At 33.9% G+C, this 25,819-nt stretch overlaps 5 protein-coding genes across 11 annotated transcripts in view; 3 read left to right on the forward strand and 2 right to left on the reverse strand.

Moving 5' to 3' along the window:
• The window catches only part of LOC108974504 (lipase 3), a 13,764-nt gene extending 5,057 nt beyond the window's left edge, over nt 1-8,707 (forward strand). The window contains exons 2-3 of the mRNA XM_018942388.1: nt 6,196-6,939; nt 8,057-8,707. Coding sequence (XP_018797933.1) covers nt 6,196-6,939; nt 8,057-8,446 — 1,134 coding nt within the window. The 3' untranslated portion in view covers nt 8,447-8,707. The remainder of the gene's footprint in view (nt 1-6,195; nt 6,940-8,056) is intronic.
• Nucleotides 8,708-9,566: 859 nt separating this feature from the next.
• LOC108974631 lies at nt 9,567-14,129 on the forward strand. 5 transcript variants are annotated; one of them, XM_018942618.1, is made up of 7 exons: nt 9,567-9,591; nt 10,070-10,723; nt 10,786-10,993; nt 11,058-11,809; nt 11,873-12,560; nt 12,923-13,404; nt 13,472-14,129. In XM_018942618.1, the coding sequence occupies exons 2-7, from the start codon at nt 10,097-10,099 to the stop codon at nt 13,934-13,936; spliced, it is 3,222 nt and encodes a 1,073-aa protein (XP_018798163.1). In that variant the 5' UTR covers nt 9,567-9,591; nt 10,070-10,096; the 3' UTR covers nt 13,937-14,129. The 5 variants fall into 5 exon arrangements, with proteins under 5 accessions (XP_018798163.1, XP_018798156.1, XP_018798129.1 ...); XM_018942611.1 differs by having other exon boundaries at nt 9,578-9,591; nt 10,012-10,723; XM_018942584.1 differs by lacking the exon at nt 9,567-9,591 and adding an exon at nt 9,598-9,931 and having other exon boundaries at nt 10,012-10,723.
• Nucleotides 14,130-14,351: 222 nt separating this feature from the next.
• On the reverse strand, nt 14,352-15,412 carry LOC108974667 (transcription initiation factor TFIID subunit 11). Its single transcript, XM_018942651.1, has 3 exons — nt 14,990-15,412; nt 14,739-14,923; nt 14,352-14,671 (listed from the first exon to the last, which is right to left on the reverse strand). The coding sequence occupies exons 1-3, from the start codon at nt 15,328-15,330 to the stop codon at nt 14,535-14,537; spliced, it is 663 nt and encodes a 220-aa protein (XP_018798196.1). The 5' UTR covers nt 15,331-15,412; the 3' UTR covers nt 14,352-14,534.
• A 296-nt stretch (nt 15,413-15,708) lies between these two features.
• Nucleotides 15,709-17,648, forward strand: LOC108974651 (methionine aminopeptidase 2). Of its 2 annotated transcripts, none has more exons than XM_018942640.1 (3): nt 15,709-16,021; nt 16,119-16,970; nt 17,041-17,648. In XM_018942640.1, exons 1-3 carry the CDS (start codon nt 15,871-15,873, stop codon nt 17,466-17,468), a joined length of 1,431 nt encoding a protein of 476 aa, XP_018798185.1. In that variant the 5' UTR covers nt 15,709-15,870; the 3' UTR covers nt 17,469-17,648. The 2 variants fall into 2 exon arrangements, with proteins under 2 accessions (XP_018798185.1, XP_018798176.1); XM_018942631.1 differs by having other exon boundaries at nt 15,710-16,021; nt 16,116-16,970.
• A 398-nt stretch (nt 17,649-18,046) lies between these two features.
• On the reverse strand, nt 18,047-24,828 carry LOC108974571. Of its 2 annotated transcripts, none has more exons than XM_018942494.1 (6): nt 24,602-24,828; nt 24,222-24,500; nt 23,222-23,409; nt 21,317-21,412; nt 20,450-21,259; nt 18,047-18,722 (listed from the first exon to the last, which is right to left on the reverse strand). In XM_018942494.1, exons 1-6 carry the CDS (start codon nt 24,726-24,728, stop codon nt 18,192-18,194), a joined length of 2,031 nt encoding a protein of 676 aa, XP_018798039.1. In that variant the 5' UTR covers nt 24,729-24,828; the 3' UTR covers nt 18,047-18,191. The 2 variants fall into 2 exon arrangements, with proteins under 2 accessions (XP_018798039.1, XP_018798031.1); XM_018942486.1 differs by having other exon boundaries at nt 24,222-24,512.
• Nucleotides 24,829-25,819: the final 991 nt, after the last annotated feature.

Below are 25,819 nucleotides of genomic sequence, written 5' to 3' on the forward strand. Positions count from 1 at the left end.
AAAAACGCAAGTTATACATATACATATATGTAAACACATACGACCTAGTATAGTATACATATACTGCTGTCTCTTATACACATCTAGTTCATAATAAATTTGCTAATTTTTAATGATTTTTTAATTAAATTAATTTTAATTAATTAAACAAACTAATATTGATTTTTTAATTAAATTAATTTCAATTTTTTAATACCGACGTTGGTGTTAAAAATTAGATTTTAATTTTTATTCTCGAAGTTGGAATTAAAACATAATTTTTAAATTATAACCTAAAATTAAAAGTTTAAAGTTTTATTTGAATGAAGTACGCTAAACATGTTAATTATAAAACAATTTTTTTGTTTACCCGGTATTTTTTAGTTAAAACGGAAATCGATAAAACTCCAAAGATGTCGAAATTATTTATGAACAGAATTTAGGTTTATGAAATAATTTAATTATTTTACTAATTTCTTTACTATCTCATTATATTATTTATTTTTAGAAAAGGTCAAAAAAGCTACAAAATAAAATACCAATTATTTTACTTCGAAAAAATATAAAAATGTGTTTTAGAAACTAATATCGAAACATTTTTATTTTAATTAGTTTTTTAAATCTCAAATTCAAAACAATAGTAAATGGGGATTTTTTTTTCTTAGAATCAATTATAAAATAATTATAAAATTACCTTTTCTAAACCGTATTTCAAAGAAAAAATTATTTCCTTTTTGTTTAGAACAAATTATTATTGTCAATGTCCATATTTTGCATATTCGAAAATTGTGCTCTTTAGAAAAACTGCTACAACTAAATATAGCAGTTTGTTTCTATTTCAGGAAAATTCTGACATACATATGTATGTATGCACCTACAAAAATATTTATATTTCGCTAAAGTCTTTATAAGCATTGAAAATTAATTTCCTGTGTACGAGCCGATTGCTGACGACAATTCGCTAATAATATTTTATATTTAGTAGCACTTTGCGGCAACAACTCATTTTGAGATTGAACAGACACACCAAAAAATGCTTCGCTTCATTTGTTTTTATTCTCGCATGAGAGAAATAAATTTTATAAGCGTGAATTTTGCACATAAGTTTATTATTATACGCAATTCGCAGTGAAAATTCCAAGTAAATAAAAAAAAATAATAATAAATTTTGTAAACAAATATGGAAAATAGGGAAATGCTATATTGCTTTATATGAAAGTTATGAAGAAAATTATAGAAGTCAGAATAAAGTAGCAAAAAGAATAATAAACAAACATTTCCTTACATATGTATAAAGCGTAAGTGATAAGTGATAGCAATTGAAAGACAAGCTAAGAATATCAATTGCTTGATATAAGGTTTTGTGTGTATGCTGTTGCATACATATGTATGTATACTTGGTATGTATCAAGCATATTCGTGTATGCTTAATTCTGTAGTATGTTAGAAAATATTCATATGTGTATGTATGTATATCTCGCTCTTTTCTAACAAGTTACAAGGCATATACAAAAATAAAAAATACACATACATAAAACAAATAAATAATTTCGACAAAAAAAAACACTTCATGGTCATGTAATACGAAAGAAAGTATGGTGGGTGCGATAATTTGGACGATTTCTCCTGTAGTTTATACATATATACAATGGTGCTATAATGTATGTATAGTATATGGATATACATATAAAAATTGTATATAACAAATGTAAATATGTATGTACAAACTTGCTTAAAATAATAATAATAAATCCAAACAAAAAATGCATAATTACATGAATATATATTAGCATATAAAAATGTATACATATGTACATAATATAAACACTTCTATATGTGCGTACATACAAATATTCTAATAATCTAATCCACAGCAGAATATTCACCTCAAAGCTTCACCTTTCTATGAATGCTTCATAAATTACTTTTTTATTTATACATATTTGCTTTTTTTTTACACTTTTTATATGTATGTATGTCTCTTAGACTTTGCTCCTTTGCGAAAAAGTCGCACGCTACTTTATCTAAATATGAAATTATCGACAAAAAAGTTTGAAGTGCGTCAAAAGGAAATTATAAATACGTATTTATGTATATACGTACATATGTATGTATGCACATATGTATGCTTTTACCAGCTTTTATGACTTACATATATAAATATGTATATATGTATGTGTGTTATTTGTGTTAATTTGCCAATGTCACGATGGTCATTAACATTGCTATGTGCTTACATAAATGCGTGCATATGTCAATATGTAGTATATGTAAATGTGTATGCGTGCACATATAAATAGCTATGTATGTATGTGTGTCTGTGAACGCGTTTTCTAACTAATTTTTTTAAGCTTAAACACAAATTTAGATACATACATATATTTACTTTCGCGCCCATGCTCCAATGTGCATATTTATAAGAAAAGTTACAGTCTTGCGCAAAGTTTTTGAATAAATCGCCGACTTTGCATTCAAAGCTTAAAAATATGTTATATGATATATTGTTATTGAAATAACATACATATGATATTTTTGTAAACAATTTCGAACTTTATATTAAAATATCAATCAGTCTTACACAAATTATGTAAAAACTAAACATTTTTTCCCAAATTCAAAACTTTTGTATTTAAACTTTTATTTTTTTATTAAATTTCAACTAATTATTTTATTTGTATATTTCAAGCCAGATTGCAACACCATGAATATGATAATATAGTGCGGCATGAGAATAAAATAGTACCATTTGTATATTTTAATAATATAATAATAATGGCAACTCTCTTACAAGCTGCACAGAAAAATATTTTGAATTGAAATTTAATACGTCGAAAAATATGTTATATGTATATTTTTTAATTACCGTCAATTTTTAAATAATTTTTTCAATTTCAAGTTAGGTGGCAACACTAATTTTCATATGCATGTATGATTTAGATGTTCATATTTTAAGTATTTTCACTAATTTAATTTTTATTTTTATTTAAATTTTCGTAATTAGCATGTATGTATGTATGTATGTATGTATATACCTTTAGTAATTTCACTTTTATTTCAAATCAGGTGGCAACAGCAAAAATTTTAAATTTATCTTTTGTATTAAATTCTTTAATATTTTAACTTTAAGAATTATTATTTTAGCTTTCTCAATTTATTTTTATTATCGCGTTGCCATATAAATTTTAAAATTAATAAATTATTTAATTATATTTATGGTTTGACCTCAAAAACGCAAGTTATACATATACATATATGTAAATATTTCAAATTATTTCTGTCCTAAAAAATCGCTACTATTTTCTCACGCAACACTGTAGACATAAACAAATTGATTTTTAGCGTTTAAGTCATTGTCGAATACAAATGGTCTGCAGGTGTTTAGACAAAATTAGCCAAGAAATTGTTTGATTAGCGAAAAAGTGTTGCAATAAAATGAATTTTTATTGGCTAAAAATGAAAATTAATTGAATGAATATACATACATATGTACATGTATGTACATACATAGTTAGTACAGTTATATACCGACATATATATTTAGTAAACATACTATATAGATATACACACTTGTGCGCAAGTTATATTAAATATTTAAGGTGTAGAAAACATTCTCTTTTACATATGTACATACATATATATAAATTATAAAATTCTCTTTTTAAATATTATAAATTATCAATTTACAGTCGATTATATACATATATGTACATATGTACATACATATATTATAGACAAAAGTTTAATAAATTACTGGGGCTCTTTTGAATTAATCAATTACTTAGATACATACATACGTATGTATATGTGTACATACTATATTTGTTGTTGTAATTAGGTTAGTAGTTCGTATGACTTCTAGTAAACTTTATTCCACAAATACAAGATTTTTTATTGCAAAAAGGCGCACCAAGACATTTTTAATACTTTATTAAAATTCATTCAACTCGATTTTTATATTAAAAAAATATTTGTTTGATATACTTATGAACTATTATTTAAGTTATTGATAAAATATAATATCTACGTATGTGTATAGATTATTATAACGTTTAATAATTTATTATTAAATCATTTAAGATAAATTAATCACAGCTGTGCACTGCGGTGCTCTTGAAATTTGATAAGAAACCCAATAAAAAAATATAACAGCGCGTTAAATAAAACAAAATCACCAACGAATAGTAGGAAATGACTTAAAAACCAAAAGAAAAAATAAAATTATAGTCAAGAGTGCACGACGCGTGAATATTTACATAAAAAACACGCGAATAATGTTATTTGTGTGCATGTATGAACATGCTACGTCACATAGAATGTGAGAGCAAAGCTCAACTGAGCCTGAGGTGCCAGTTTGACAAAGGTGTATTTTCATATACATATGCATGTACATACATACATACATACACACACACTTAAATGTAAACAAATTTAGATGTAGCCACACAAATAGACGTCTATATAAGAATATATACACATATGTACATATACAGATATTTACCTACTATACATCATTTGTATAGTTCCTCTCGTTTTTTTTTTTTTTTTCTTTCTGCTCCACCCCTTTACTATAAATTGTCACAAACATTTTGGCACCTTTGCCATAATTTTAAATTGCTCGACTCGCGGCGTGCTGCTTGGACTTTTGGCCGAGCCCCCTGCGCACCCATTGCCGCGCACACGACATTCTGCATAAGTGATGCACCATGTGTGGCTTTTCATGTATGTGTTTATTTTATTTATTGTTTGTTTTCGTTTGCGTTTGAAATTGTTATTGTACGAATACTTTATGGTGTGCGCGACTTTTTGGCGAAGATGAGCAAGCATTTACATGAGTATACATATACATATATGTATGTATGATTATTTCATATTTACATAGTATGTATGGGCACATATTTTATATGCCTTGTTGCATAATATTTTTTTGAACTTGGGAACTATAATTGTTACTTTTCTTGCGCATTCTTTTTAAGCACTTTAATAAATTTAAATAATATACATTTAATTTTTTTCATACATACATACAAACATATGTATGTACATACATACGTCATTCATATTTTATTGTGTTGAAATGACTGACTGCTGCTGACTTGTGCTTTTAGTTTAATGTAAATTTAATACCGCTCGTACATATTCAATTAAAATGTAAAGCGTCAATGATTTTATTAAATTTTTTGAAATATTTAAGGAGGTTATTAGCCTTCGTACCTTTTAACAAGCATGTTTAACCTGGTATATTACACATTTATGTACTTATGTAAATTAAAATACATTATTAATAAGTAAAATGCTTATTTTAATAAAATATAATTATAAATTGTTATTGAAGGTGAACATATGCACATAAAAATAAATAAAAAGTGTTACTGGCTTTCAAAAAAAGTATATTTATCACAAAGAATTCCAAACTCTTTTAAAAGTATAATAAACAAAAATTGATGAATTTTTTCTTCAAAAAATACGAATAAATTTTTCAAAAAGTTTTTAAAAAATTATAAAACTGTTTTGGGATAAAAAAAAACGTAAATCTTTATAAACTAGTTTGGAAAAAAATTTGTAGAGAAATTTTAAATAAAAAAATCGATAATTTTATTAACAAATTTAAAATTTTCATAAAACTATTTTTTAATGCAAAAAATTTTAACTTTATAAACTCGCCAAATTTGTATGGCAACTTCAATTGTCTCCAGAATTTTTCGTTTCCATGAATCCTAAGGTTTCAATAACCTTACCAAGAGCACTTAACCTTTGGTTAGTGACGCCTTAGAGTGACCCCATTAACCTCTATTTCTTACACTTGAGTTAAAAAAATAAAAATATTTACGCAACTATTAAAAATTATATTTAATAAAATTAGCAACACAAATATAGTTAAATAATCTGCAGAACATAATATCCTCATAATTCAAAATTTTTGCTATTTTGATAAAAATAAAAAATAAAAAATCAGTGCAGTTCTCAATAAAAGAATAAGCCAGTTATTGAAAATTTTATGACATCACCCTCTCTCTCTTTCACTTTCCACATTTTTTTCATTCAATTTAATTTAATATATCACTTTCATTCAACTTTCATGTCGAACCAAATTTAGACTTACATTCATATATGTATGTACATTAATATTATATATGTATGTACGAATCTAGTCTAATCTAACTGTACTCAACTGCAATTTTTAATCCACTATTTATTTCGCTCTTCCCTCTCTTCCAGGCTAAAATGATATCCAACCACAATTATCCAGTCGAGGAGCACACAGTACACACACCCGATGATTACATACTTACCGTTTATCGAATACCCGATTCACCAAAATTGCGCGGCACCGCCAACTCAACGGCCATTGCACGCACTTCCAAACCGGTCGTCTTTCTGCAGCACGGCATACTCTGCGCCTCCGACGATTGGATACTCAACGGTCCAGACACTTCGCTGGCATACATGTTCGCCGATTCCGGTTATGATGTGTGGCTGGGCAATGCGCGTGGCAATACATATTCGCGCCAGCACAAACACAAACATCCCGATTCATCAGATTTCTGGAATTTCAGTTGGCACGAGATTGGCGTCTACGATTTAGCCTCAATGCTGGATTACGTGTTGGTCGAGACAAACGATACAGCGTTGCATTTTGTCGCGCATTCACAAGGCACCACAACATTCTTCGTGCTTATGTCCACGCTGCCGTGGTACAATGAGAAAGTGAAGACGGTGCATCTATTGGCGCCCATTGCCTTTATGCGTAATCACTCGTTTATGCTCTCGAAATTGGGTGGACTCTTTTTGGGTTATCCGTCGTTTTTGAGTTGGGTGCTTGGCGGTATGGAGTTGTTGCCGATTACAAGCATGCAGAAACTGTTATGCGAATATGTGTGCTCGGCGGAGTCAAGATTTCGGTTTCTGTGTTCAGGAATTTTAGACTTTCTCGGTGGTTGGGGTACGCGGCATTTGAATCATGTGAGTAGAGGAAATTTATGCAAGTTATGACATGAATTAAAGAGATATCTGAGTCCTATTTACAATACACTGAAAAAATTAAAAAATTTGCTCTCACATATTTCGGAACAAAAATTTAATTTTAATATTTTTTTCTTTCTTTTCAAACCTTATTCATATTGCGCAAAAAAATATTTCATGTAAAATATTGCAAAAAACCTAAATTTATTTGTTTCGTATTGCAATTTCCTCTTCAGAATAACCTATTTTCAATTTTTTTTCATATTATTACACTGAAAAAAAAGAAAACTTAATTCATGTTTCTTTTTTCGTTTCTTATTTTACTTTACATTGAAAAATATTATATGCTTTCCTCTCACATATTTTGTAAAAACGTATTTTAGTAACACATAGACTGGAAATGTTTTAAATTTCACTGACACATATGTATGTTTTAAATTTCACTGACATATATGTATGTATATTAAAAAGCATTTTTTTAAATAAATTTTTTTATTTTTTCGTATTTGAGTTTTCTTTACACTGAAAAAGTTTAGAAATTCCCTCAGACAAAGTTATTTTTAACTTTTTTCTTTCCTTTGTAAATGTAAGCATACACTGGAAAAAGTTTTATGTCTTAAAAGCTTACTTACACTGAAAAAAATTAAACTCTCTAGTGTTATATCTTAGGGAAACTTTACTTAAATACATTTCTTGTTTTTATGTCATATTCTACACTGTAAGAATTTTCTCATATATATTTTTGAAAACTTAATTAAGTATATATTATTCATTATTAGATTTTTTAATTTTTATTGAAATAAGAAAGGAACGAAACATTTTTATAAGAATATTATTCTAAAGTTGTTTCTTATTTTTTCATATTTTATTTTCCATTATACGAAAAAATTAAAAAGAATTTTCTTAGAAATTTTAGAAAAAAAAATGGAATTTGTTATTACACTGAAAAAAAATTGTAATTCTTCTTTTCTAATGTTCATTTTATATTACACGGAAAGTTTTAATAGAATTTCATTAGAAATATTTTAGAAAAAAATCAGTTTCTTTTTCTACAATAAACACTGAAAAAATGAAATATTTTTTTAATATATTTTTAATTATTCATTTTTATTTGTAGACGCTGCTGCCACACGTTTGTGAAACTCATCCCGCCGGTGCCTCCACAACACAAATTATTCACTACTTGCAGCTGTACACATCCGGCGATTTCCGTCAATACGATCACGGCATCGAATTGAACAAAAAGTACTATCAACAAGAGACACCACCATCATACAATGTCCACGAGATATCCAGTTGTGTAAATATGTATTACAGCAACAATGATTACATGTCAGCCGTTGAGGATGTGGAATATCTGGCAACACTGCTGCCTTGCGTGGAACTCTATCGCATACCCTATGACGATTGGAACCACTATGACTTCTTGTGGTCAATAAACGTGAAAGAAGTGATAAATGATAGAATAATTGATAAAATCGCCAGACATGAGCTGCAAAATTTGTGAAATTGATTTTCCTTTAAGGAAAATGTTGAATTGTCACAAATAAAGTGTGTTCGTTGTGTAGGTTTTATCATAAGTGATGTTTGTAAATATTTTGTTTTTTGTATGATTCTAGTATTATTGCAATATTTAAGGTATATAGGTAGAATAATCAAGCTAAACAAATTAAAAACAAAAAACGAAGAAAAAATATTTAAATATTTTATTAATATATGACATCTATATGTACCTTTTATAAGCTGTGAGACCAAAAAGATAAAAAACGAAAACTAAGTGAAAGAATTAAAAGAATGGCGTTCTATATACGCAAATACTCAAAGGTTTGTGAACTTTTCGCTTAAGAAGTTAGACAATATTATTTAGTGTTTATTGAATATGTATTCCAAAATACGTATGCATGTGCGAATTGTATGTACTTGATATAGGTATAACGAATAAATTATTTTTATGTATTTACGCTGACTAAATGAAACGCTTTTTACAAGTAACTAATAAAAAAATATATACAAATAAATTTTTAATAAATTGTGTGTGTTTTTATTTATGCAAATAAATAAGATAGTATACTTAATTTCGTAAAATAAAATAATGATTTTTCTATAATTCGAAGGTTATTAAGTTGAAATTGAATTCTGTTTCCGAAAAATAAGCAATTTCATCAAAAATTCGAAGCTTTAGTAAGTTTACTGAGCGAAATCGACTTTCAGATTTATGAAAAATAATTATAGAGCAACTAGAACTAAACTACAGATTTTTTACGTTTTACTCAATAATTATTAAATAATATTATAGTAAAAGTACAAGCTTTTAAGGCCAGTAATAAAAAAAATTGTTATATTATATAATAAGCAAAAATCTGTTTAAAATGTGGTTCAGGTTAAACAATAACATAAAAAATGGTTTGTTTTCCTTAATAAGGTTTATCCATATCAATTCTCAGAAATTCTTTTGTAAATTTTCACCATGTACCTACATCATTAATAAAAAAAAAGAAAAACGTTCGTTGCATAACTTGCTGCTGGCAATTCCGCATTTCGCTCAGTGCTCTCCCAATTGGAAAAACAAATGAAATGAATACACACAACGAAATTGACGTTTGCTTTATGTAGTCTGCCATCTTTGATTTAGCACAGCCAGTGGACGGACGGGTAGATTTTTTAAGTGTAGAAAATTTGATAAGCATAGATTTTTCACCAATACAAAATTTTAAAAGTGTAGTGCATTTGGTGAAACATGAGCTTATGAAAAATTCATATATAATTTTTTGCAGTGCGATAGTTGTTTACATTTTTTTCTATCATATGTGCACGCTTGTAACTAAAAAGAACGCGTAGACATGGAAAACACAACGAAATAACTAAATACAAATTATATTGTGGAATTTGCGTATTGAGCTTAGAAAGCAACTCAGACTTTAATTAAGCAAAGTTCTTAGTAATAGGTGAAATTATTTAAAAAACTTTGGTTTAGTTAGTGTTATAAATAGGAGTAAGTGCATTAAATGTGGCTAAACCATGTTATGTATGAAAATTATACTTTAATTTATATGTGACCTTTTATACTTGAAGCTCTCAACCTTTCAACTGTAAGCGCTAAGTTGTATACTGTTTGCCATTGTGCTTTCAGCAACAGCGTCGCAAATCAGCATCCAACATGGCAGCTGCCAGTACAACTGCAGCAACACCAGCTCCACCATCAACTGCAACAGCAACAAAATCAATGTTAGTGCAATTGACCACCGACGGTGTACCCAAACTGCATTGTCCAGTATGTGATAAAGCTTTAGTATCGCTAAGCGGTTATGTGAAGCATGTAAAGAAACATGAGCCACCTGGTGGCTTCCTCTGTCGTTATTGTGACGAACGCTTCTGTTCTGAGGAAGAATTGAAGAAACATCGGGACAAAGTGCATACAACAATCGTTTGCCGACTCTGTACAGAAGTCACATTTATAAACGAAGATGACTATCGTGAGCATATACGCGTCGTACATAATGGCATCGATAGGGAAATGCTAAAATGTGACAAATGTGGCGCAGAATATAAAACAATTTATCCATACAAGCGACATATAGAAACGGAATGTGGCAAAATTAAACCACACAAATGTGAACAGTGCTCAATGACTTTCGTGACAAAATATAATCTTAAACAACACATGGTGCTGCATACTGGCGAGCGGAAGTACTGTTGTAGCTATTGTGGCAAGAATTTTCTGCAAAAAGGACGTCTGGTGGAACATGAACGCTCGCACACGGGCGAGAAACCGCACAAGTGTGATGTTAGTAAACAATAATTTGTACATATTTTGAGCATTCTGAATATAATTTTGGTTTAATTTAGGTTTGTGGTAAGTGTTTTGCACACCGAGAAAGTATTGTTACGCATTCATCGATACACACCGGTGTGCGTTTAGTGGAGTGTAAATGCTGCCTTACACGTTTCTCTTGTCATTCAAATTTGATAAAACATCGACGTACGCGACCCGACACCTGTGGTCTACCAGAATTTGATCCACCCAAACAGCGCACGCGCACGCATCGGCACAGAAGTAAGTCTTAACATGCAGTTTGTACAGTATTATTTTACTACTTAACTACAAAAATACTTTTTAGTTCCACCAACACTCAATCCTACCTCTGAAATAAAAGTAAACAATTCCAATCGCATAATAAAGCCAGATCATAAAGAACAAGTGCGTAACACAAATTCGAACGCCAAAAATCGCGTTAATGGCAGACCAGGCAAAGGAAAGCGCAAAATATCTGCTACAGATACGGAAGAGGACGATGAATATGAGCAGGAGAGATGGCTTAATGAATGTGTTGAAAAAGTGGAAATTAACGCACTTGACTCTGCCACCACAATAGAAACGCAGGAAGCAACAAACACTACTTCACCGCCTAGCTTACAAAATGGTACGGAAGAAAAAACTGTTACCGAGGTCGGTAAATTCGAAACAGACTCGGAAGACGATTATGCCGATTTTGATCCAGCCGAAGATAGTGCTAGTGAAGATGAGCATAAAGAAAATGTACAATTAACGCTTGCAAAATTGAAAGATATTAAAAAAGAAGAAAACACCGCAAGAGTTGAAAATTATATAGATAATGCATATGATGATGACGAACTTGAATTTATCGACTCGCGTGAATTTGTTGGCTCCGAGTACGAAGTCAAATCAGAAGATGCTAATATTTTCATTAATAAAGATAAATTGTTAGATTCGCTGTTAAAAGATAAGACGACGCAAAGCGTTAAAAAGAGAGAGCAAGCGGGCTTACATGAGACTGAATTGATATTAATCAAAGCGGAGGATAGTGCCGACTATGTGGAGGAGACCGACATTTTGGACGTTGATAGTGATGTGAGCTTGCCATATAATTATAATATTGCAATTCTTATAATCATTTGTATATATTTTGTATAGCATTTAACTACGCCACTTGCTCCTTGTAAAATAATGCTGCGAGATGTACGCCAACGATACCCCGCATTAAAGGATGAGTCGAGTGTGAAAGTTTCACGCAATGCTGTGCCATACCCCCGCCCCAGACGACACCAACAAGGTGCAGATACAGACAATGAACTTACAAATGCCGCTGACAGGTCAGTAAGTGAATTGGAAGTACCCACAAAATCACGTAAAAGCATCAAAAAAGTTGCACAGCCGAAAATTGAAGAGAATGCAAAGGTTACGAAACGTGGACGCAAGTCACGTCCACTGACGGAGGACGTAAATGTACCTATTAAATCCGATGAAAATGTAGAAAGTGCTGCCGCTGATGATGAGGAGGCGGAAGATAAACAGAAAACAGGTAAGGGCGGTAAGCCGGGACGTATGGCTAAGCTTTCACAAAAGGAACTGAAAGCGCGTTTGAAACTATCGAAGCGCGGCGAGAAGCCTTGGCAGTGCCCATATTGCATAAAAGTATACCATATACGCAAACCTTTTGAGAAGCATTTACGTGACGATCATCAAAGGCCAGAAGAGGAGATCAAGGAGACTTTTAAGACCGAAGAAACGACCATTAATGATAGTGAGGTCTTCAAGTGCCATATTTGCGCGAAAATATATCTGATGGAGAAACGTTTAACCAATCACATCAAAATGCATGGTGAGCCAAATATAAATAAACTTTGAATGCAGGGTTGCAATTAATGCATTTAAAAAAATTATATTAACATTTCAATTAATTTTTTTTATAAGCCGTAAAACTTTTACTCGAAATAATTTTTAAAATTTATTTAAAATTTTATTTTTGAACCTGAATAGCGATTTTATTATTTTTGTTGAATACTAAAAATTTAATTTTTAATCCCAAAAATAGAGTTATAAATTGAACATTTCAGTACCAATTCCGAAATTGGAATTGAATTATAAAATCTATTGTTTAATCCAAACAATTTTTATTAAAAAATTCGCAAGGCCTCTTTGAATTAATTTACTAAATAAATTTTTTTTTTTATTTTTGCGCAGGTCCCGACGGCAGTTTGATCATCAAGTGTCCCTGCTATTGCTCCGTGTATTTCGCAACCAAGGACGAGGCAACTGCGCATGCGCGCAAGGAGCATCGTGATCTCATATTTTGTAATATTTGTGAAAAATTCATGACCGGCCATGATTCGTTGAAAAATCACATGAGAAAACATGAACAGGAGCGAGACAGCAAATCTGTGGCGAATAGAAATTTTGTTTGTGACAAATGTGGTAAGAAATTCTCTGGGCGCACCTCGTTGACCGATCACGTACGCTCCGATTGTGGCCGTAAACCGCTTTACCAGTGCAATGTGTGTGGAAAGCATCTAACTACAGCGGGCATATTGAAAACACATCTGCTTTTGCACAAGGATGATACGCCCTATCAGTGCGACAAATGTGGCAAGACCTTCAAAGTGAAAGCGCAGTACAAGACGCATATAAAAACGCGGCATACGGACTTTAAACCTTTTCAGTGTCATGTAAGTGCCGGAAATTTTTTACATATATTTTTCGTGTAAATAATTAAATTTAATTACTACCCCTTAGCTATGCCCTAAAGCCTATCCCTACCGCGAATCACTGCTCACACACATGACCGTGCATACGGGCATCAAACGCTTCCTTTGCAATGGCTGTGGCAAACGTTTCACTTGTGTTTCCAACCTACAGGCACATCGTAAAGTGCACTCGGATACTTGTGGCCAACTGCCACTCAATGCAAAGGCCACGCAGTATATGGGCGTGCAAAAAGGCAATCTACTTTTAGGCGCTAAGCCAGAGGCTGGCGTAGATTATAAGGAAACCAATACGCTTATAGCAAAAGAAGTAATTGATCGTGATCGTCCGATGGCGCAAGAAATTAATTATCCCTCGGAACCGTCTGCGCCTTTGGCAACTGTGCCCCTAAACTATACACAAACCGTAACGCCACAATTATTACTCCCACAAGTCATCACGCAATTTATAGATGATACGCATACATTGGCGTCTACGTCGACCGCATTTCCTTGAGTGCGGAAGTGAGTTCATTATTTAGATTTAATTTGTATGCTTAGTTGTAGATTTAAGTTGCTTTTAAAGTGTCATAGAATTTGTTAGTGATACGCTTAACTTAAGCAAATTTGCATTTTAAAATGTATTCTTTTTAGTTTTAGCCAATAAAGGTATGCGTAAAAATATAAAGTTAATTTTATATTTGTAAAAATGTACTGCTTAAATTTGTAAAGAGTTAAAAAATATACGAATATTGAAATAAATTTTCTAATATGCAATAATAAAAACATTTAGTAAAGTGCAATATTAGTGTGCAAAAAAAAATAGTTAACCTTGTTTACAAATCACGTCAGCTGATATTCTCGTTGCATAAGTAGTAAATCGTTGACCGAGTGTATTATACCGAGCGCCTGTCAAAAAAAAATAAATATGCTTACTTTACAGATGCATACACGTCAAAATTCTTCAACTGACTTTGCTTTAATACATTTTGCTTCTCTTATATTTATAATTTACATTTAAACAAACATTACATCTTCATGTCTAGACTTAAAATTATTATTAAAAACCGCTAAATTAGCTTTAATGTTTATAGTATTTGTGTGGAAGACAGCCTTTAATTTAAGCGAAAGTATGGTTTTTGAAATTTCCCTATAGGCATACGGCCACGTTGTCGTAAGCGGCGCACCGCTTCACGTAAATATTTGGGCTGCAAAGCGCCGGTCTCACCTCCCGACTCCATAACATCTAAAGCTGCACATGTAAATGAAAATACATGAAAGTAAATATTTGAAATAAAGTAAATTTACAGCCGACTTACCCTCCTCCACAATTTCACCAACAAATACCTTCGCTATACCTGACATAGCGATTACGACATTTTGCGATACCGAGCAGCCAGTTATGGTTTGCATGAGGCGCTTCACTGCCGCTTTGGGAAATGCTGAACGCCGATACATTTCATAGCGATCGAGCTGCTCTTCGGTGAAGTTGGAAACAAGCACTCTACATAGCAGTTATAAAAATAATTAATCTACATTTTTCACAATGTACTTCCAGGTATTTACTTACTGCATTTTTTCGCGCTCCTCTTCTTCCAACTCTTTCTTGGTTTTCTGCTTTTTGGATAGCGTATCATCGTTTAATTCTGCACCTTCCAATTTTGGCTCCTTTATATCCATTCCAAGCTCATCTTGAAAACGTACCTTGTTAGCACCTTCATCACCGGAGTGATCGCTATTAACATTGCCATCACCATCGACATCGCGCGTGCGATTTTCCATATCGCTGCTAATCTTTGCTTTGTCAAATAACTTTAAATCGACTTCATCGTGTTCGGTTTGCTTTTGCGAACTTGAATTTGTTGTTGTCGTAGTTGAGACAGTTGTTGTTGGAAGCAGTATTTCATCCATTAGAGTTAATTTATTTTCAATAAATAAAACAAGTTGCTTACATATAAACAGTATACAAACTTACTTTTTTTCCTTCAGCCAAGAAAACAGCTGTTTCACAAATGTCAATAGTTAGCTTTATCTAGTAATGCAGGGTTGCATGAAATTTTTTTAGTTTTCTTAAGTTTTACAATCAGTTTCAAAGAAAATAACTACGATAAAAGTGTTGATAAAATTCAAAATATGATTTAAAAAGTTTTCGGTTTACTGAAATATTTTCGTATAAAATAAAAACTGACTTAGTATCGTTATGAGCACATTTCGATCAAAAAATTATAATTTAAAGTTTTGTTCAGTTGCCACAGCACTGTCGGTTGTCAAATGCATTGTTATTTTTTTGCTATTTTCGCACCGTGCCTTTTTGTCGCTTTGACAACTACCTCGTGTTTTTGTCTTCCCTTTTTCTGCAACACTCATCTAGGACGGAAAATTTCACAGCATTACTTTGCGCAAAATTCATTTAATAACCAAATTGGATATTCATTGTGGTTGTACAACAAAATGTCAGTGGAAGTAACAAAAGTGGAAACCACAGTCAATGCGGAGGAAGGCGCAGAAAATGCGGCAACCGAGGCGTCAGCTCCTGCCGCAACTGGAGAGGAGGTAAAAAAACAAAAGAAGCCTAAACCAAATAATAAGAAACTGCGACAAGGTAAGCTACGATACAGCATTAAAAAATTTTTTTTTTTTTTCTAAATTAGATCACCTAATCCTAATGCAATTACCGCACTCTTACTCTTTACTAGCAGAGGCAGCGGCGAAAAAAACAACGGATGGTGAAAATAGTGAAACAGTAAATGCGGTGGCTAACGGTGAGTCCAAAGAGGAAGCTGAAAATGCCACAAATGAGGGCGATAAAAAGTCCGCGCCTAAGAAGAAGAATAAAAACAAAAACAAAGGCGGTAATAAGAAAGTGCAAACCGATCCACCGAGCATACCAATTGCAGAACTCTTCCCTGATGGACAATTTCCAGAGGGTGAGATTTTACAACATCCCACACCTAAAGATCTGCCCGATGATCGTACTGCCAAAGATCGTTTTACATCGGAGGAAAAACGTGCTTTGGATCGCATGCATAACGATATCTATCAGGAATTGCGTCAGGCTGCCGAGGCACACAGACAAACCAGGCAGTACATGCAACGTTACATTAAGCCCGGCATGACTATGATTCAGATTTGCGAAGAATTGGAGAATACAGCACGTCGTTTGATTGGTGAAAATGGACTGGAAGCCGGTTTGGCATTTCCCACCGGTTGCTCATTGAATCATTGCGCAGCACATTACACGCCTAACGCTGGCGATACGACTGTCTTGCAATATGATGATGTTTGCAAAATTGATTTCGGCACACACATCAAGGGACGCATTATAGATTGCGCCTTCACGCTGACATTTAACAATAAGTACGACAAACTTTTGCAAGCTGTGAAGGAAGCCACTAATACAGGTATCAAAGAAGCCGGTATTGATGTACGTCTATGCGATGTAGGCGCTGCTATACAGGAAGTTATGGAATCATATGAATTGGAGTTGGATGGCAAAACATATCCAATCAAATCTATCAGAAATCTGAACGGCCATTCCATCAGTCCATATCGTAAGTCGCAATCAGTGCTTTACATATTTGTGCGCGCGTATCATTGCTTAAATTTTTATGTTGTATACAGGTATACACTCGGGCAAGACTGTGCCAATTGTCAAGGGTGGCGAATCCACACGCATGGAAGAGAATGAGTTCTACGCTATCGAGACTTTCGGTTCAACCGGTCGCGGTCTGGTGCATGACGATATGGATTGTTCGCATTACATGAAGAATTTCGATGCCCCATTCGTGCCATTGCGTTTGCAATCATCCAAACAGTTACTGGGCACAATCAATAAACATTTCGGCACATTGGCGTTCTGTAAACGTTGGTTGGATCGCGCCGGTGCCACCAAATATCAAATGGCGCTGAAGGATCTTTGCGATAAAGGTGTTGTGGAGGCCTATCCACCACTGTGCGACATTAGAGGTTGCTACACAGCCCAGTATGAGCATACAATTATGTTGCGCCCATCATGTAAAGAGATTGTATCGCGTGGTGATGATTATTAGTACATATACACATACATACAGCAACGCATGTGTAGAAGAATAATGCAAATTCTAAATTGTTTTCATAATTATAATTTTATCTAGCGCTCAATGGAATTAACACCTGAAATTTAACCCAATTCAAAATTATTTTCCTTAAATGTGTGTAACAATAAATAATAATACAAAGATTTGGCTAAAGCAAACGAAATAAGCTCTAATCATCTAAAAATTATAATACATACATTGTTAAATTATTATTCGCATGAAAACGTCTTTGCGCCTAAAATTCGTTCTAAAAAATGTTTATATCTGCTTCTAGTAATCAATTTTGTAATACATACATACGTACATACATAAAGCATTGAATTTAAAACAAGAAAGTAAAATAAAGCATGTTTATCAAAAACCCAAAATAAAAAGTTACATTAAAAAGATGTCTTGTCATTGTCTCAATTTTTTCCATTTTCTGGAGTCTACAATACAAATAAGTTCCACAGCAGTTTACTAGTGACAAGCTCAACTTTACGGGAAAGAAAATCCACAAGAAAAAAGACAAAAATTTTAATATTTTCAGAAAACTCATATTTACGCCAACAACAAAAACAACAATTAAAGCCAAATAGAAATCAATTAATTTTACGGCGAGAATATACATTTCCCGGTTTTAGACTAGGGACACCAGGTTCCTAAATGTCAATAAGTAAGAAGAGTCATTAAAAATGTCTCCACATTTCCATCGGACTAATCACTGAAGTTAAATGACAACAAGTCATCATCTTCTTCAGCATTCTCCTGATCACCGAAGAAATCCTCATAGTTGCTATTCGATAAGCCGTTATTGTCAGCAAAATTCAAATCGAACTGCAGTAAGTCGTTGTCCTCCTCGGTGGGTGACACCTGCAAAGCAGCGCTGTCATCATTGCAGCTCTTGAGGGTCTCGCGGAAGAAACTCTCAAAATCCATTGACGGCTTTTTACCCCTGCGTTTGGATTTCTCACTTGTACCCATGGACTCATCAAAGCTTAACATAGCATTTGGGTCTTTAACGGGATTTGGACCCACCTCGGAATTTGTTTGAGAGGTTTCTACGCTAGATTCCTTCAAAAAGTCGTCGAAGAAGTTATTACGGTCTGGTATTTTGTCTTGCTTTCGTACTTTTGGGACTGGCGGTGTTTTGAACACTTTATTCTTGGTCGGCTGTAATGGTTCTATGGCAATTGTTGCGTTTGTAGGTTGAGCCTGTGGTTCTGGTGTGAGAGCTATTGGTAATTTCTGAAAGAAAGCAATATAAATTATTAAAAAAAAAAAACAAGTAAGAGCGCAGTTCGGGTATAACCGAACATTTCATATTCTTGCAACTTGCTAGGATTAAAGTCAGGGAAGTACCTTCAGGTACATAAGGCCTGTTGTTGTTGTTTTAACGTAGTATCAATCCCCGTTAAGATGGCAAGGGTTATCTATGACGTCATCTAGCGTTAGGCCCAGGAAACGTGCTTTTTCGACGGGGTCGGACTCAAGGGAAAGGGGTGTTAGATGAGTGGAATTGAAAGGGCATGCAAAGAGGTAGCCAGTGTAATGCGGAGACCGTTGCATGCAGAACATGTATTGAATATGTCTGGGTCTATTCTGGATAAGTAGGAGTTTAACCTGCTACAGTATCCAGAACAAAGCTGCGCTAGGGTTACTCGGGTTTCTCGCGCAAACTCCAGCTCTTCGTCTGCGATGGGTGGTGATTTGACTCCAAGAATGCCATTCACTGGAAGTTAGTCGGTGAAGGTGTTGATAGCTCCACTGTATATGACAGTCAGTGTCTGTCGGAAGTTAGTTGCGTCCGAAGTCCGGTCGGCGTACTGTTCGATGTCGTCGACGTAGTTAAGGAAAGACCGCTCGATGTTCCTAGGATGCGGTTCCGCTCCAAGGAGGTGGCTGCAAGGGTGATTTCTACGAAAACATCATAGCATGATTTGCTTGGAGAGGTGTTCATTATGCTCCTTAGCTGGGAGCATAAGCGTCTCACTATGTAGTTGGTCGATGGGAGACATCAAGAGGCATCCTATCGTGATCCGGAATGCAGTGTTCTGACAGGCGACCATATTGGTGCGGATTTGATGGGGGGAGTGTGAGGTTCCGTGCAGAGAGGAAAAGAGAAAAGTTGGAGAGGCAGTTGTTTACTGTTAGTTATATACATAGGTCTAGGTAAAGTCTGCTTCCATCTGCCTGATTTATATTCTATAAAGGGAAATGGGTCTGGTAGTGAACGAGATCCTTTCATCTGTCTTGGAGCCAGTATTAACACCAACAATAATGTCAGCCTGGAAATCCAAAGCAGAATAACTCTTGTCAGCAATTGCTACTTCGGACTGAGTAAGCAATTGAGAAGTAAAGTCCTCTATTGATGAACCAAAACCAAACTCTATAAATGACTCATAATACCCGTCCTGTTATATGGTGCAGAGGCTTGGACGATGACAACAACTGATGAGTCGACGCTGCGAGTTTCCGAGAGAAAAGTTCTGCGAAAGAGTTATGGTCCTTTGCGCGTTGTCTACGGCGAATATCGCATTCGATAGAACTATGAGCTGTATGAGATATATGACGACATTGACATAGTTCAGCGAATTAAAAGACAGCGGCTACGCTGGCAAGGAAATGTTGTCCGCATGGACGAAAACACTCCAGCTCTGAAAGTATTCGACGCTGTAACCGCCGGGGGAAGCAGAGGAAGAGGAAGACCTCCACTCCGTTGGAAGGACCAGGAGGAGAAGGACCTGCCCTCTCTTGGAATATCCAATTGGCACCACGTAATGAAAAGAAGAAAGGACTGGCGCGCTGTTGTTAACTCGGCTATAATTTTACTCTGTATCAACATATTGCAAGAGTATAAAAATATTGAGATCATTTTAAAACAGTTATTAAAATTAATTTCCCCAAAATTTGATTTTCTTATAAAATACAAATATTAAATGAATTAACAATAGGACAACTTTAAAAAACCTCACCATCGGCAATTTAGTGCCCGCTGGTTTAACGATGCGACATTCTCGAATTTCGATTTTTGACCTTTTTTCGACAGCACTGGAAATCGTGTGAACTTTGCTTTGTCTTTGCGAACCCTGTAATCTTGCTTTCCTGAGCAGTTTCTTCGCTGTAACGAATTCCGGTCTGGTCGGCTTCTGTCCGGATAATTCTTCACAGTGCGCGTTCCCATTTTCATTTCTTAACACTTCATCGGTACTGAAAATTTCAATGGTCTCAGTATCACCATTAAATGATTGCACGTTATCCTCAACCAAAAATGTATCATTATCAATTACTTCACCGATTCCGGCAACAACATCACATTCAAGCGGATTGAAGCTCGCATGGCATGTTGGAATGAAATCCCAGTTATCCTCTGCACTTTCGTGAGTGGCAAAACGTACACGTTTTTTGGGTATCAAAGCATCCCCCTCATTCTCGGCAATATTTGGTCGTCGCAGTATGGATTTTGGACCACTATCGGGTATTGTATTGGTGTGGTCCGCTTCAGAGTCATAGCTTACAGTCAAATTTGGAACGATGGAAGTGAAATCAGAATATACAGTAGTGGTTACAAGCTCTTGGATCTGTTTTTGTTTCTGTAACTCCCACTCCTTGAAAAGATCTAAGAAACTGATTTCTTTCGGCTTTACATCTGTGTTCGCATTAACGGTATTTCCAAAAGTAGGAAATGTATCAAGCTTCGTGGCGATGGATAGTGTGAAATCGTGGTTTGTGGCGGCTTTCTCTAGACTTGGCTCCAACTCATTTGCGTTGACGTAAACGGGGAGCTGAATTTTAACGAAGACTTGTTTATGTATACGGAGTTTCATGGTGACTTTAATTACCTTCGTATTGAATGTCTGCATTTTTGAAATCAATTCCTGTTTTTGTGCCATCAAATCCTTTCTTTGGGCATTATAAGTGCTTTCCAAAACTGCAAGCTGAAATAAGGAAAGTGATTTCATGGTAAAGTTTATATTATGACTTATAATTATATTTGGACCAGGGTTGATACTTTCTGCGATCTAACCGTTTTACGACTGGTAAGTAGTATCTCGTATGGAATATCTAGAAAAAACCCGAGGATTATGAGTTCATTGTTTACTGCCCTGATTTTTTATCTGGCCGACTATTACACTCAATTATTATTATTACAATCAATTATCCAATAAGCTAAAAAATATTGTATACATAATCAGCCTCCGAACGTACTAATCACTCTTATGGTCTAACATATCTTCTGTGATTYTGATAAAAGTTTGCCCACGGCTCTGTCAAATAATACTTGACTAACACCCAGCGGGTCCGGGTTCAAAAGTAGGGAATTTGGCTTGGAATACGAAGAAGCCGCCCAGAACGGTCAAGGAAGTTTGAAGATGRGGAACTGGAAGCATMACTTGMTGAATGTTGTAGCCAAMCACAAGAAGAGCTYGCCGTATTTGTGAGAGTCACTTGAGCCGCAATTTCAAAACATTTAAAAGCGGTCGGATATATTCAAGGGAAGGMAGCTGGGAACATTACGACAACCCTGAAAAAATCATATCTGAAACCTGGCCAAACAGACGCAAACAAGACAAAAACATTCCATTCAWGTTCATGTTGCAAGACCGTTTAAAAGCTATTAAGAAAACAGTGGCTGGGCAGTTTTTCCTAACCCGCCTTATAGCTCAGATCTCGTCCTCCTTTGACTACCWGTTGTTTCAGACGATGGGATGGAATCCACAAATTGCAACCAGAGATGGGGAAAAATATATAGCTTGTGATAGGCTGATATTTTGAATAATATTACTCTACACATACAAGGTGTGTTTCAAAGTAAACAGGACTTAAAAAAAACTTTTTTCTTTCGGCAAAATCAATTTATTTTATTCAAAATAGTCTCCTTCTGCTTCAATACAGCTTTTTGCATGGTCCAAAAGCATGTCGAACGAGTGTTTTAGCTTGTTGGTCGGTATGGCCGTCAGGATGCCGGTGCAAGCCTTTTGAATGGCTTCTACGTCTGCATAACGCTGGGCAAATGCATTTTTTCAAAAAGGAAGAAGTCGCACGGTGTCATATCAGGTGAATACGAGGACTGGTTAATGACTAAAATGTGATTTTTGGTCCAATAATAGTCCTTCGAATGTTGGATTCTGAGAAATTTTTAATCGTCAGTCAATTTGTACGGAACAAACCGTGCACACATCTTTCGTAAGCCCAAATGTTCGATCAAAATGCGATAAATCGATGTTTTGGAGATGATCAATTCCATTTCCATGAATTTCAATGATGAATTCGGCTGATTTTTGACGAATTCACGCACAGTTTAGATGGAATTTCGGTCATCACGGATTTTGATTGGGTCACATGTTGATAGTCATTTATGTCAACCAGCGCCATAGACTCGTTTCATCAATTGAAAAGCCTCGGTAAAAGGTTTACCATATTTAAAACAAAATTTAATGTTGGCTCTTATTCGAAGCTCATTTTCGCATCGATAACACAAACATACTGACACTTAATGTCATGAAATTGGACAAATCTGCAAACTGGACAATCGATAAAAATAGCAGATTCTAACACAGCAGTCGACATATAGATGGCGCCACCAGGGGGCGCTAGATTCAAAAAGTCCTGTTTACTTTGGAACGCACCTTGTACATGCTTTTCTTAAATAAACGTTTAAATTTTGAAAAATACCTCACGAATATATTGATAGACCTACTATTTTATCCTCTTCATTGATAATAAATTTAAATTTTGGTACTTACCTCTGCTTCTTTTGCTGCTATTTCTTTGCTTCCTTTTACTAGCAAAACGATTATAGCATTTTGTTCGTTTTGGACCTTGTCTAATTGCTCGAATAATTTGCTCTGATAAGCAGTAGCACGTTGTTTAGCATTATCTATTTTTACTTGCATGTTGGCAACCGCTGTTTCAGCAGCACGCACTTTTTGAACTGAAAGTAAAATTTTTGTTAGTTATAACATTATAATGTGATAACAAAATTGATATAAAGGTAAAAAAATTATTAAAATAATACGTATAAATAAGAAAAAATATAAATTAAAATAAATAAAAGTTTAAAATAAGGAACTTGGTTTTGATCGGTTAGTTTGCTATATGTATCCGATGTAAATAATGTTATTTGCCTTTGACAATAATACATGTCAAATTTCGTGAAGATAACTCGTTGCATGAAAAAGTTTACCATTGAAGCATTTGATTCCGATCGTTCAGTTTGTATGGTAGGTATATGCTATAATGATCCGATCTGCATAATTTCTTCGTAGATTATAGCAATACCTTGAATAATAATTCATGCCAAACATTGGGAAGATATCTTGGCAAACAAAAAATTTTTCCTTACAAAAGCTTAAGGTGGGTCGGTAAGTTTGACTGCTACATCATGTACATAGAAGCCTGATATCGTCGATTCCGCCATATGAGTAGCTTTTTAAGGCGAAATTAGCGAGTGAAAATTTTCAAATCGATATCCAAAAACTAGTTTTCAGACGGACAGATTTGGCTAAATCGACTCAGCTTGTCACTCTGATCTTTTCTATTGATTTAATTCACAAAAGTACTTTTTTTTAGGCTGTCGGAGTAGGTGTGTCTCTCATTAAAAACTATAAAATGAAATAATTTATAAAATTAAATAAATTCTTATTAAGAATCATTTAAAATCCGAAAAACAATCAATATGCAGTCTCAGTGTATTACTATCGCTTAACCATCTCCACTTACCAGTATAAATGAAACCATACCCACCTATTGGCCGCTGTTCCAACGCTTTTCTACGTTCCTTTTCCTCCTCATATTCCTCGCTCAGTTCACGCATCTCATTCTGACACTGCAATTGCAGTAGTTCCAGCTTACAATGTAATTGCGAATTCCAATCAATATTGTGTACTTGCACACAAAATTCGACAGAATGCTTGTAAACGGTTAACATTTCTTTTTGTACCGCGCATTGTTGTTGGTATTGTAATTTTAACTGTTTCAGAATGCTTTCCAATTCGTAGACGTCCATTGTGTTGATTAGCGTCTCTTGTAATAATTCTTGTTGTTAGTTACAAATTTAGATAGTTGAGGAAATATAAAATGTAAATATTTATTTTGTTTATTTATTCATTATTCTACGTGCTTACCATTCTCCAGTTTACGTTTTTCTTCTTTGCGTACCAAGCACTGTGCCGTCTGTGTCAACAGTTCTTGTAATTTGCTGTTGCCTTTCGCTTGCTGCTCCAAATAGTTGATTAATATTAACGAGTTCATTTTTCTGTTTGATTTATTTTCGTATACACAACAACTATGGTAATTAATTTTAACACTGAACAAATATTTGCCTTGCACCACAATTTTATAGTAGCACACGGTTTCACCATTTAATTTTGAAGGAGTGGATTTGAATTAACAGTTCTTTATATCCGTTCGCTTAGCGCGTGTTGCCAGACGGTTGTTGCGTTAAAAATAACGTAGGGTTGCATTTTTATTTACAAATTATGATCAACATAGAAAGTTGTAATAATATTACAAAAATGAACAAAAAACAAACAAGTTATAAAATAATAATTTAAAATAAATATTATTTAGTTTTGTATTGCTTACATTTTTATTTAATTTTTTTCCCATATTTGTATTTGTACAAATATTTTTGAAACAAATAAAAGTTCCTTATAGGTTTTTAAACGATAAAAATATAATATTATATGTTAGGTTGTCAAAAAAGTCTTGCGGTATTTTCGCTAGTTGGCGCAGTTTTATTCGTCGCATCGGGTCATGCTATACGGTTTTGGAAAGCTCATTTCACGCGCTAACACGTGTTTGATTGATTGTCGTTTCGTTTAAGTCGTTCGTGAGTTATAGCGTCGCAAAGATGGAGCAAAATAAAGAGAAAATACGGCATATTTTACAGTACTACTACGATAAAGGCAAAAATGCATCTCAAGCTGCCAATAAAATGCGTGCAGTTTATGGACCCGATACAGCTTCCATTTCCACCGCATAACCATGGTTTCAACGTTTTCGTTCTGGTGTAGAGGTCGTCGAAGATGCGCCACGCTCCGGAAGGCCTGTCGTCGAATAAGGTATAGTAGCAGCCGTAGCATCGGTCAAGAGCTGGGCATGAGTCATCAAAAAAATTTTATGAACAATTGAAAATTCAATAAAAATACCGCAAAAATTTTTTTACAATCAATACATAAAACTCATTCACTGACCAACATATTCGGCATAAGGTTTGTTAGAATAACGAAATTCATTATATATACATACATACATATGTAGTATATAGATGGGAGTGGAGGTAATTCGTAGACCAATTTCACATATTTTCGGCATTGAACTACCATAAAGCCAATTTTGAA

Source organism: Bactrocera latifrons, unplaced genomic scaffold (genome assembly GCF_001853355.1).
Source record: "Bactrocera latifrons isolate USDA-ARS-PBARC rearing strain unplaced genomic scaffold, ASM185335v1 scaffold_112, whole genome shotgun sequence".
Classification (NCBI taxonomy): Eukaryota; Metazoa; Arthropoda; class Insecta; order Diptera; family Tephritidae; genus Bactrocera; species Bactrocera latifrons.